At 41.9% G+C, this 13,007-nt stretch overlaps 1 protein-coding gene across 1 annotated transcript in view; it reads left to right on the forward strand.

Annotated features, from left to right (window-relative positions):
- Nucleotides 1-3,937: 3,937 nt before the first annotated feature.
- The window catches only part of LOC308368133 (solute carrier organic anion transporter family member 1C1-like), a 41,814-nt gene continuing 32,744 nt past the window's right edge, over nucleotides 3,938-13,007 (forward strand). Inside the window, exon 1 of the mRNA XM_080842222.1 lies at nucleotides 3,938-4,074. Within this exon, the coding sequence (XP_080698348.1) occupies nucleotides 3,991-4,074 (84 nt within the window). The 5' untranslated portion in view covers nucleotides 3,938-3,990. The remainder of the gene's footprint in view (nucleotides 4,075-13,007) is intronic.

Consider the following 13,007-nt stretch of genomic DNA (forward strand, 5'->3'; position numbering starts at 1 on the left):
GTGAGTGGGTTGGGGAGGATTGGATAGGGGGATAGGGGGCTTGATGAGAGGGATAAGGTAGAACTGAAGGGGTGGGGATAGATGAGGCCACCTATGTAGTATGATAGGGGTAGCATCATAGACATAGAATAGATGTCTATGTCTATGGGTAGCATGAATTACTAGATAGCTTAAAATGATGGGTTTGTTTGTAAAACTGGATGCTTCCTTAAATTATTTGTGATGATTGTAATTCCTGGTACCCTTTCATATTTTCTGTTATCTTCTTAACAAATAAAAATTAGTATTTTATATATATATATATATATATATATATATATATTTCCTGCCTAGGTGAAGTGCAGTGTAGCCTATCAAATCTGAATTAAATCTGATTAAAACAGTGTGATTGTATGTCAGCAGATGGGTGAAAAACATTACTGTGACAGTGTCTTGTTTCTTGTTTGTTTGCTACTTGTTCCTACTTGTCCTCAGAAATATAAAATATTGATTTGCTGCTTCTGTTTATTTGTTTATTAGATCCTTGTAGTTTTCCCATTCTGATGTGTATGCACCAGTGACGTGCGGTGAGGTTCGTTGCGGGTGAGGCACTGACTCTTTCAGAGTCAGATTTACAAATATATAAACCCAAAAGAGTATCTTAAATCACCATTCAATTGGCAGCTTGCACATTGACTACTGGCTGTTTTTCATATCAGCATTCTTTACACACACATAGGTACGGTACATACAGTTGGCAGCTGCTAGCTTGTGATGAACTTGTGTTAATATGTGTGATATATATATAATTATATAGTCTTGTATTTTTTAAAGCTATTCGTACTGTTTTTCGATAGTTGTAATATTGTTGTGTTATATGTTGTCCCTTGTCGCACCAACAGGAGAAGCACTCAATTTTGTTGTATGCAAATACAATGACAATAAAGGCTTTTCTATTTCCTATTTCTATTATGCATTCATGAATATGAACTCGTGAATATGAACTCTTTCATACGAAGTTGCACTGGCACCCTGAGGGTTTCTACCGTTTCCCATTATCATTTTAAGAGTTAAACATCAGCTAGATAACTAGCTTTAATTTCATGCAAATATAACTCTTCCATTTAAATTGTTTAAGGTTATTAAGTGTCCTTAGCTAGCTAATTAGCTACCATAGCAACCAGGAATCACAACTTTAGCTGCAATTAAAGTTTTATTTCTCAAAATCAGCTCACCAATAATAAGCAGTTTTGGGTTCAAAGTGATCACATAGACAAACAGAGGAAATCTACGGAGCAAGGGCTTACTCTGATATCAATGTAATGTTAGCGAATGAGGGGTGAGAAGCCTCCCCCCTTGTTAATATTTAGTTCCTGCTGTATGTCCAAAACCAAATCTATTCTTGAGGTTCCAAAAATGTTCAAATCAATGTGGCTTGGAATGTGAGTATTAGATCGCGTTATCTTCCGGCCCGTTGTTAGAAGCATACCTTTTAGCTCCGGCATTGGTCTCCCATTATTGACCACTCCACGTTTTGATTGAAAGTCCAGTTTTGAGAAATGTTTAAGCTTAGCTATAGAATCTTCCATTTTCGCAGTCAAGGGCTGTGTCTATTACCGCACACTTGCACACTTCAAACACTGACTTTCGGAGCTTAGGGTGTTCACACTGACAAAACAAGCAGAATTCAGGGCACTGAAAGTACCCGGATGGCACACTGCAAACGGTGAAAAAATGCAGTGTGAAACGAAGGACACTACTCGCCCTAATGGGCGCCATCTTGGCTTTGCAGCGGAAGAGGAGAAGCCCTTCAGCAGCTTTTCAGTTTGGAAAGTTGGCTGACTGACTCCTCGCAAATCACTTCTACCATTATTGCTGGTTACAAAAACTGTGTTATCTGAAAGTACAGTGTCTATTTCTCGGTAACTTTTGAAAGTTAGAAAACGCCAAAAGATGTACATTTACATACAAAACACAGCCATCAGCGGAGTTTGTTCCACCATCTTTGTATAATATTTCCAGTTGGCCAGAGTAAGCTGGCGAACAGATTTCTGGGTAAAAGGCTTGCACATTTGCATCTGTCAGTGTTCCATTTGAGACAACACAGACAGCGACAGAACGCACTTCAGATATAGGTGATTAGTGTACATAGACGGAGATCCCAGGGGGGACGGGGGTGACATGCCATAAAGTTGTCCCCCCCAACAAACATTGGAAACAAAAACAAAAACAAAAATGATTTTTTTTTTTTTTTTTTTAAACATACAGAAATATGAAATAAACGCACGATGACCCAAGCGGTCCTTATTATAATCGTAAAACAATGTGTTTTTTAAGTGTTGAAAAATCGTAATCCCCCTATTCCTCAAAGTGGTTTGGTTCACATGCTGTTTCCAACGGGAAACAGCTCCGTGTTTTAGTCAATCTGTCCAGTATACGGTCAGGTTGTGAGATTGTTTCTTCCTCTCTCCCCTGTCACTCCCGCTATGATACACGATATGTTAAGAGATTCACCTCAGTCTCGAACGCAGTAAGAACATCTCAACATGATTTACGAAGTTCCAATCCATATGCACAAGTATACACAAGTTTAATAATGGATTGACATGACAACGTGAATGCTTGCCGATTTCACATGCATGCCGGTAATTAACACAGTTACGATAGCTAGCTAGACAGTTAGGACACTGTCCTGTCAGAGGCAGGTTAATGCTAGTTAATAAACGTAGGTCTACATCTCAGTGCCTCTCCAGATTAGTTAAATTAACTGAAGGTAAATTAATGTCAGTTTTTCCTGTGGTCGATTAACAATGCTGGTAATGACCACAAGGGGGGACAGTGGTACAGTAGGTAGAGAGGTTGTCTAGTAAGTAGAATGTTGCTAGTTTGATTCCCTGTCAAAGTGTCCTTGAGCTGTTTTAAAACTTATTTTGAGCATCAAGTTCTCTTGAACTTTGGACATTAATTGTCTTTGGACATTAATTATGACCCCCCCCCCCCCCCCCCAGAATTACTCTCTGAAATGCTACCATGTGTAATAGACACGCTTAAGGTCAAATATAAGTGTAGAAGAAAAGCAACGGAAGAACAAGCATAAACCCGACCAGTGGGCTCTCAAACGCCCCCTTCATTGAGGCAGAGGTACTATTTGCCCTCCATGCTTTTTCACTGCGGTTTTATGTCAGATCAGCCAGACTAAATAGGTTCTACGCATGCGCTCAATCCAGTTTGTGAGGGATTGCACAATCTGAGATGAGGCACAGCTCGTCGCTGCCTCTCTGTCTCGCTGTCTCCTGTCTGTTTGAACAGGACATGCGCAAATTCAGCGATTTTGATAATACAAATGCTCAAAATTATTGGAATCAAGCAGAAATTATATTTATAACACAGATCAGTAGAGAAACATTAATATTTGTTATATATATTTGTTTTTTACTTTTCATGATGACAGGTGAGGCTCTGCCTCCCCTGACAGCATGTCCCTGGTATACACCAACTGGCCATAGGGGTATACAGTTTTACAATATGACAATCATCATGGAGTTTTGGGTCCAGCTGCACAGTGGTCCCCAAGAGTGAGGTCAAATGCAGATGGGATGTCCCTTTAGGTGTTAAAATATCCACAGTCTAGCTGCCATTTCAGTTGTTGGAATTAACAATTCATGACCTGCTTGGAATGCTTCTAGAATGCTTTCCGTTGCAACAGCTGTTACCACAGTCACCCCGCATCTTTGTAAAACAACAGGAGTATTGATAGTTATAGGCCATTGAGATTTTTTCTGCAATCCACTCTTGAGTGAGAGAACAAACACTTGAAGATGCTTTCCGCACAGCCTGTTTCAGGACACAATAGGCCTTTCTTCCTCCATGCATGCATTTAACCCTGCGAGAGAAAAAGCCTTCACCCCAGTCCTGTTCATGTCTTGCTTTGTGTTTCCTAGGTTTGCATCCATGCCAAGGCATTTCACCAGCGAAATAGTGTCCTAGGAAAGCAGCATCTCTTAGTGCGAGATGGAAGCAGCCAAGGGAAGGTGGGTGCCCGAGAGCGGTTCCTCGTCCTCCAAGGCCCAGCCGACCTGCTGTCCAAACCTGAAGGTATGTCTTTGCAGCCTCCCTCACAGGCACAGAAAGGTGGTCTAAGTTTTCCCTCCTCGGTTACTGCAGCGGCAGACAATGAGGCGGACATGCTATTGTGTGTCATTATGACATCTCCTCGGAGGAGGAGTCAAGACCACTCTATATCCTTTAGAAGAACATGGAGGGGCAGGGTCTTGGTGCCAGATTGCATAATGTGACGGGCAGGTGAAGCTATCTTTGTACACAATTTTTAAGTAAGCTACAGTACAGAATGGCTTTAGTTAGGTTTTTAGTTGGAATTCATAGAATGTATGTTTCTAAAGCTTAAAGATCAAATTGATTTTCCCTTGCCCAGATATTTTCATATGTATAATTCTTAATTGAGTTTCCCTTGTCCTGATATTTTCATGTGTATAATTCTTAATTGAGTTTCCCTTATCCTGATATTTCATATGTATAATTCTTATTTAAGTGTCCCTTGTCCTGATATTTTCATGTGTATAATTCTTAATTAAGTGACCCTTGTCCTGATATTTCCATATGTATAATTCTTAATTGCATTCACATCATTTGTTGCCCTGTTGAACACTGCTTGAGAGTCTCTGGTCTGAGTATGGCTTTGTTACTGATTGGTCATGGTATATTTCTTCTCTCATTTGAGCCATCAACAGTACAACTCCATACTGCTTTGAGGTTTTTGGCATAGAGGGACAGTCTAAGTGTGGGTGAAACACTCACAGAGCGACACAGACGGTCATGGAAGGTCTGTGGGTTTAACTGAATAACTATGTCTTTAAAGTTGAATGGTCTCTCACAATAGAATAGGTGAAAGGTTAAGCAGTGGTGTGCACTCTAGAACATCTGACTGAAATGCTTATAGTCTTCCAAACCAAGAGTGTCAAAGCTGCAGCTAGGATGGTGAGACAAATGGATTTCTAATTAAAATGATTGTTGGGGTTGCCACACTTGACTTGCATAAAACTTACCACCACTCTACACAGAACAAATAGCTCAAAGAAAAAGGCAACACTTGGCTATTTGATTTTATTTGTTTATTCGATCTATTGAAAAGATTAGGCACCTGGCAATTTGAGAGGAAACTGGGGTATTTCATATCATATCCATATAATTTGTTGTCCTTACTCTGGTATGGACTACTAAATATTATGCCATGCCAGTACCCTAGTGCAAGTGAATACACAAATGTTTGTATGCTGAAGTAAACTAAATAGAATTAGGCCATACCTGTTCAGCATACTTGAGAAGTGCTAAGTAGTTAATACTGTTTTTGAGTAGTAGTACAAAAAGCAGTATACAATTATTACTTGAGTACAACTTATTTAACAAACTATATCTGTGCTATAAGGTATGAGGTCAAAGCATGTAAGATGTGTCTAAGGAATACGTTAGGAATGGTTAAAAATGCCAAGACACCCGATTACACAAAGACAATAAAAAATATCCGACACTCTCAATGACAGTGACATGAACACAAGTGAATGGATTGAATTCAGTGAATTTCCATGTCCTGACAGTCCTTTCTCTAACAGTCATGGTGAAAATATGACAGCAGGTTGTTTTGATGTCTCGTATCCTCCAAACTTTTCAAACCTCGAGAGTTGTAGAACAACACAAAGATCCACACAAAGATCACAAACATCATCCTAGTCAAAAGATTCTTGTATTTGAGTGTCCTTATATGGACTCCTGTTTGTGACTCCCAGGGTTCACCTCGTGTATGCAGACACCTAGGTACAGGACATTGCCCAGTGCCCAGTGTTTAATAGGTGGGAAGAGGACAGAAGGAACTGAGAAGCACCACATTAATGTGCGGTTCCTACTAAACAGTTCTTGTCAGATGCTAACTGTGAGAATCATCCTCTTCCCAGGATTGTCAACATGGCAACAAGGCCATGGAGGGTTTAAGGAAGGATTAACAGGTAGGGGACTGCCTAACATTACAATGGAACCAGGAAGAATCACACAAAAAATGTGAGCTAACTGAAAAGCCCTCCAAAAAGCCAAAAAACAAGATGACAGATTTGCTTTCTTTCTTTGAGATTATCAACAAAGTATTGATAAAGCTAGCATGAAGATGATGAACTCTAAGCACACAATTGATTAATGTATACACGATTGGGGCTCTTGTGTGTAGTGCAGTGCTATTTTGAGGGAGTTTTTATTCTTTTCACAAAATCTAATAAATATCTGTATTTGATTAGGGTTAAGGTTGGGATTGTTATTTAAAGAGGTAATTAGTGAGCTGGTCTCTAAATGGCTGCGCATAACAACACTATCATTTATATTCCCTTTACTTCCTTTGCAAATGGTGAAGCTCCTTCAACTACAATCACAACCCAGTTCCAAAGCAACTGTTTGCAGTTGCAGTGCACTCGTCCTTCCTCTGACAGCCATCAGGACCTCTGTCATTCATTACTGTAACCATGGCAAACCGACAGCGCTGTAGATGGGTCATACCACTATGGGGGGTCTGAAGGGTGACACGGCAAAGATGAGTGTAAACGCTCACATGGATGCCGTAGCAGGAAATATGTCATGCCCCCATTGCGACATACGTGCTTCTTTTACCCAGCCTTGGGTCCATTTTTACCCACTGTAAATTGAGAACGATGGAGAGTGGAAGGGGGTGCTTGTTAGCCTGGCCTTCTTTCAAGCAAGTTGGAGCCTTCCACACGAGTAGTTAAAGAGCTCACAGGCCTGACATTCGCATGTATGAGGATGCCTCAGTGACCGATGCTGTCAGGTCAGACACTACATCACACTGCCAAACTGACATCCCCAACTGGTCCGGAGCAGAATTGAGGCACAGCAGAAGTGACTGATGGACCAACAGAGTCCCTTCACCACACTGTGTATGTGTGTGTGTGTCTGTGTGTGTGTGTGTGTGTGTGTGTGTGTGTGTGAGCACCACATTCCTGGGGAGAGAGATGTAGAAGGTGGGGGATGTTCTGCATTAGTAAACGGCAACGGCCATCAAGCACTTTCATGTTCAAAGTCATCTGACTGGCCTGGAGGATTTTAACCCAGAGGCAGCAGAAGAGTGAACCCTCTCCCCACTTTCTCTCTCCTTCTCTCGCTCAGAAAGCCACAGCCTGCCAACTTTTGTGTAGTTTCTTTCCTTCATAGAGTTTGTGTGCGTGTGTGTGTGTGTGTGTGTGTGTGTGTCAAAACGATACCCTAGGCAAAGACTTGGGAAGCCCGATGCATGGAAACATTCTTAGTCACACAGTGAATCGAAGCTAAAGTAGAATAATGGGGAAAATGGAACAGGAGCAGTTTGAAGTTAAGGGAAATGTCTTGAAGATACATTGGACCCTATACTGTATGGCCGTATGGCTCATATACTGACTAAACCCACCTGTGTCTGGGGATTTGGGAGACACGTCAGGGATAGGCCTTGTTTTGGAGCTACTCCTCTGCACCACCTCTGTGCATTTTCTCTCTGAAAATATTTAGAGATTTAAAAAAATGCGCCGTGTTTACATTTTTGTCATTATTTGTAATGGTTTGGTCATAGCTATTGGTCTGTTTTTTTTTCGTCATAACCATTGTTCAGTGGCGCCTGAGGACATCTTTGCATGATAGCACTGACAATCCTGTTGTTGCCAAGCAGGATTTCAAATGCGGATTTATAAAAAAGCTTCCCTAACACTCATGCTGTTCATTAACATGCAATGAATGTTTGCTTCGGCAGCAGAATGAACTACGTTGACGTTGGCTGTGCTGAAAGTGGGTTATGCTGAGTTTAGGTTTTGAGAATGAAGAAACAGCCCAGCTGTAGCTTAGCACAGTTACATCCTAATGACGCATGCAAGGTATTAGACCAGCTTTCCATGCTGTGCTAGTGCAAAAGCAATCTACTATATGAAGTGGGCAGGCAGAGAGTGAAATCCACGTTAAAGCTCAGGATCTAAAAAAAATGTTTGGCTGGTTTCAGTTAAACAGAAGTATACATTCTTTCTGTTGGCAGTCTCTGGACTCTGACCATGTATAAACACCTTTGGGATGTTAACACTGCCAAGAGAAAAGGCCAACATTGTATATGGGATCACATACTTTAGATGAGCTCAGAAAGAAGGGGTTGTTTCCCTGCTAGATTAGTGGTGCATTAGACAGTAGTGAACAAGCTGCTTAAACTAAGGCTATTTATTCGACACACAAGCTAAAAACAACAAAATGCGATGGTGTGGCCAGACATTTCAGTCTTACTGCACCAAGTGCAATTTTCATTTTATTTAAGGATGTGATTACATACTGTATATTGCGTTAATTAAGGGTTGCAGCTTGCCTTATTTTGGCTCTATGCACTGATGCTCATGGTCAAGTGTATTCTATAAGACTAAAAGGTTGGAAATTCAGGTGTCACTGCTCTTTGTATCCAGAGAAATCCAGCAGGAACAAAACCCCTCTGGGAGGAATATAATTGTAGGTGGAGTCCTACAAGACTTAATTAAGGCCCTTATAGAGTACTCAAAACGGTCGTGTCGGATAGTCGGGCAGTGGGCGGGCGGCCGGATAGTACGTACTAGTTAGTATTTGTGTCCCTTTATAGTACTCCAACGGCTGTGGGTGCTGAAAACAATTCTCTTCCAGAACAGTAGGGGGAGTAACGGATTAAGTGCCGAAAGACAAGCTACCCCATGACATTTTCGTGCGATGGAAATCGTTAGTTGGCTTTCCCTCTCCTCCACAACTTTAACTTACCTCTCACCAGCTGTCGCTACTGAAATGCAACAGGTGTCAGCAGACATACACCTTTCATGCTTTGTCTAATGTTACATATACACCTGAAAGGGCAAACTTATCTCTTTCATGGTAGGTATTTTTTGTGGGAGAAATAGTTGCAATCTACAACAAAATGATATGCTTATCTTACACTATAGAAACTGTTAAAAAACGATTAAATTAAATGAATACGTTCTTATTTTCCTTGGTATTTTCGTCATATTCAGATTTGCAATGATTTCTGGGTAATTTTTGTAATCTCTATTTGATCATGTGACGAGACGATACGATATAGGCACAACATCTGAACGACTGACAGTGTTGTACAAGTCCACACCTTTCATGAAATAGTTAAAAGTTCATACAAGTAAACATGAACTATAGTAATTATTTCCCCCAACGGCAGCGTGTCTCGAAGAGTGGTGGAAGCCCAACTTGTGGGTCGCAGAGACGTGACAGGTGGAGCACAAATGAGAAGAGATTCAGGAGATGTTCCCGTTGCAATGCCTTCCTTTATATACAGTAGCCTAACTAGAATATCGCACTAAACAACCACACTCAAACAAAAGGAATATTGTAGGCCTATTGTTAGAACAATAGCAGGGCAGAGCACACGGATAATCCATATTCATTATCTTGGCAAATTGAGAAACTGCAGCTGGCGCGATTAAGCATTGAACATTCCATATTTGAAATATCTTTATAAGTAGGCTAGTGAAGTCAACCTGTTGATAGTATTCCCAACTCATTTGTCCTTCATTCCATCACCATGTTTGAAAGGTATTGGTTAGGTAATAGCCGAGTGACAGCTGTTTTCTTTCTGATTTGACAGTAGCCTATAGGATATACTTGTGTGTTTTAAGCAAATAAAATGTGTAGCAATGTTTACGAAGGGGCAACTGCTATCGTGAATTATACAGTAAATACGTTGTGAAATGAAAGGAAAACACATCACAGTGAGTGCAGTGCATCACAGCGAGTGTGAGCGAGTGCATGTATTATATGTTGATGCCGGAGTTAAATAAAGGCAGGCTATTCATAAAATACGTCAATGTGTCAGTAGTATGAACAGTTGAGACATTGACTCCGTGGGGCTCAGGTCGTTTGGACAAATATTTTAATTGCTGTCGCTCGTGCTGGTTCTCTGGCAGTAGGCTACTTGGGCCGGCTCATGTATTGTGATATACAGGGAATAGTTTTCAAGGAAAGGATCTGCACCTTTGACAGTGGCTGTTGTTCATATATATATATATATATGGATATAAAGGTAATGAAACAGGAAACGCTAGGTCCAGAAATGTTAGTTTCCGGAGTTGATGTCGTATGGAAATGATGTCGTAGTGGGCCAATCACGGCCAAGGAGTATCCGTCGCCATGAGCGGACCGACAGAAATTTTTGCGGGGACACGGAGAGCTGTCCGACGGCTCTGGAGAGCACGGAGAGGGCGTTTCAGCTACCTGAGAAGGCGTTACAGCTACCTGAAGGCATTTCTATGTGCCCAAAAACGTGTCGTACGGAGTACCATAAAAAAGCCTTTACCCACAATTCCCTTATCACTCTGACTTTCTTATCTGACATTTCACAGAGACAGTATTGGCTGAAAACAAGGTGTTAAAATCGTGACGTACTTTTGCTTATAAACTGCGTTGAAATGATACATTCTATCTCTTTCCACTGGCTTTGGCCAGGCCCACATCTCCTTCCACTCACCTCCAAGGGTGAAGAACAACTTTCCTTTGTTCTCTCAAAACGGAAGAGAACCGACTAAGCTCTCACCTTTGCCCACGGCAAACAATTGCCTAAGATCTCTCGTTAGCTAAACACTGGCCGCTAACTGAGACGAAGTAAGTTTAGCAAAGCAGCTAACATTAGACCTGCAGCTATCTATCTCTGCAACGGGAACAACGAAGCACAAGAGAACTCGCGGAAACTGCAACATTCCGAGCGATCAACTCCTCCGAACTTAACTGCAGTGAAACAAAGCCTTCGCAGCAAGGACAACTTTCTCCATCTCCGGACAGCATCATCTCTTCTCTGCCTCCTCAGCGTCGGATACGCCAGCACGACTCTTTCCAAGGGACTGGTAACATCGACTGGGCAGCTAGCTATTTAGCTATTCACAACCTGGCTAAGCATAGGACTGTTTACATTTGCCATTGTTCATGTATTGTATCTGTTTGTTTACCGAACATAACTGTTATATACTTTCATTGTTAGTTGGTAGTTGGCTTCGCCACACCATCTAAGGGTTAACGTTATGATTGCTTCTCATATACATCGGGACTTGCATGCGTTACTAACCATTTCCCTCTTCTAACATGGCATCTTAAATCACATACGCTTACAAATACATTGGCCTTCATATAGCCACACACGCGAAGCACATACTCGAACTTCGCGGTGCATAGGCTCGTCCTCTTTCACCACACATTTATGTTCACGAACGTGCACACATGCACGCGGAACTGCGGTGGTCAGACAAAGGGACACACACGCACACATATTTTCAGGCGCGCTCCTAACAGCGCAACTATGAGCTTACAAGCTCGCTCACACACACACACACTCCCACTCCCTTACACATACATATACTTCTTCAATTAATAAGTTAGATACATTTAGCTAGATTACATATTGTGTGTTATTTCTTTATCATTGTGTAAATAAATACTTTGATTTATATACGCTGGTTTATTTAATGTTACACAAGAATGGACGTTGTCAACCTCTTCTATTCAGAACTCCAATGACCTTCAACCATACTATTAATAAGGTAACTTTGTTTGTAGTTATTAATTTAATTATTAATCAGAGTTCCAAATTGATAGTATAATATATTTTATGAGACTGAAATATTTAATGAGACTGATTTGTGGATTATCAACTTAATTGATCTGCCTTTGTGTTGAATGGTTGATCCCTGTCCAATCGGGTGAGATTACCAACATATTGTTGCTGTTGCAAGGACAGCACCAGTGTGTCTCTGTGACCCTCGTGAAGACGATATCACAATTCATACACAATTGCACCCACATTCACCCGGCGCCTGCTCACTGGGTAAGATACCTACATAATCTGGTACTCCCATATGAGAATGGTACCCAATTACACCTACAGAATAGTTGGGTATAGATGCATATGTATAGATGTAACAGGGCAGTGGAGTATGGATGCAACAGGGCAGTGGAGTATGGAGGCAGCAGGGCAGTGGAGTATGGATACAGCAGGGCAGTGGAGTATGGATACAGCAGGGCAGTGGAGTATGGATGCAGTAGGGCAGTGGAGTATGGATGCAGCAGGGCAGTGGAGTATGGATGCAGTAGGGCAGTGGAGTATGGATGCAGCAGGGCAGTGGAGTATGGATGCAGCAGGGCAGTGGAGTATGGATGCAGCAGGGCAGTGGAGTATGGATGCAGCAGGGCAGTGGAGTATGGATGCAGCAGGGCAGTGGAGTATGGATAAAGCAGTGGAGTATGGATGCAGCAGGGCAGTGGAGTATGGATGCAGCAGGGCAGTGGAGTATGGATGCAGCAGGGCAGTGGAGTATGGATGCAGCAGGGCAGTGGAGTATGGATGCAGTAGGGCAGTGGAGTATGGATGCAGTAGGGCAGTGGAGTATGGATGCAGCAGGGCAGTGGAGTATGGATAAAGCAGTGGAGTATGGATGCAGCAGGGCAGTGGAGTATGGATAAAGCAGTGGAGTATGGATGCAGCAGGGCAGTGGAGTATGGATAAAGCAGTGGAGTATGGATGCAGCAGTGGAGTATGGATGCAGCAGGGCAGTGGAGTATGGATGCAGCAGTGGAGTATGGATGCAATGTTTTCTCTGTTGCGAAGCTGTTGTTGGAGTGGCTACATAAATAGGAGGGATTGAAAAAAATGCTAGTGTAGGTACAGCAATGGGAGGATCTTTTGATATCCTTCCTGCTTCTCCCTGCTTGCTGCAAAAGTTTCTGGCATGTTGCCCACCTATCAGGCCACAAAATCAGCTTATTTTAAATTCAGTCTTTGCAGAAGCAATCCATCCTACCACTGCTCTTACCACATCCCTACAACACATCTGCTGTGGCCTGAGGTGAATGACACTGGCACAGAGAGACACTTCCCAACATGTCTCCTACCATTCCTCTGAGACACAATGTTGGAAGGCCATTATTTCAATCAGATAATTTTCTGGTTAGAACAAGAGTGAGTGAGTGAGTGA

Source organism: Sprattus sprattus, assembly GCF_963457725.1.
Source record: "Sprattus sprattus genome assembly, chromosome: 7".
Lineage (NCBI taxonomy): Eukaryota > Metazoa > Chordata > Actinopteri > Clupeiformes > Clupeidae > Sprattus > Sprattus sprattus.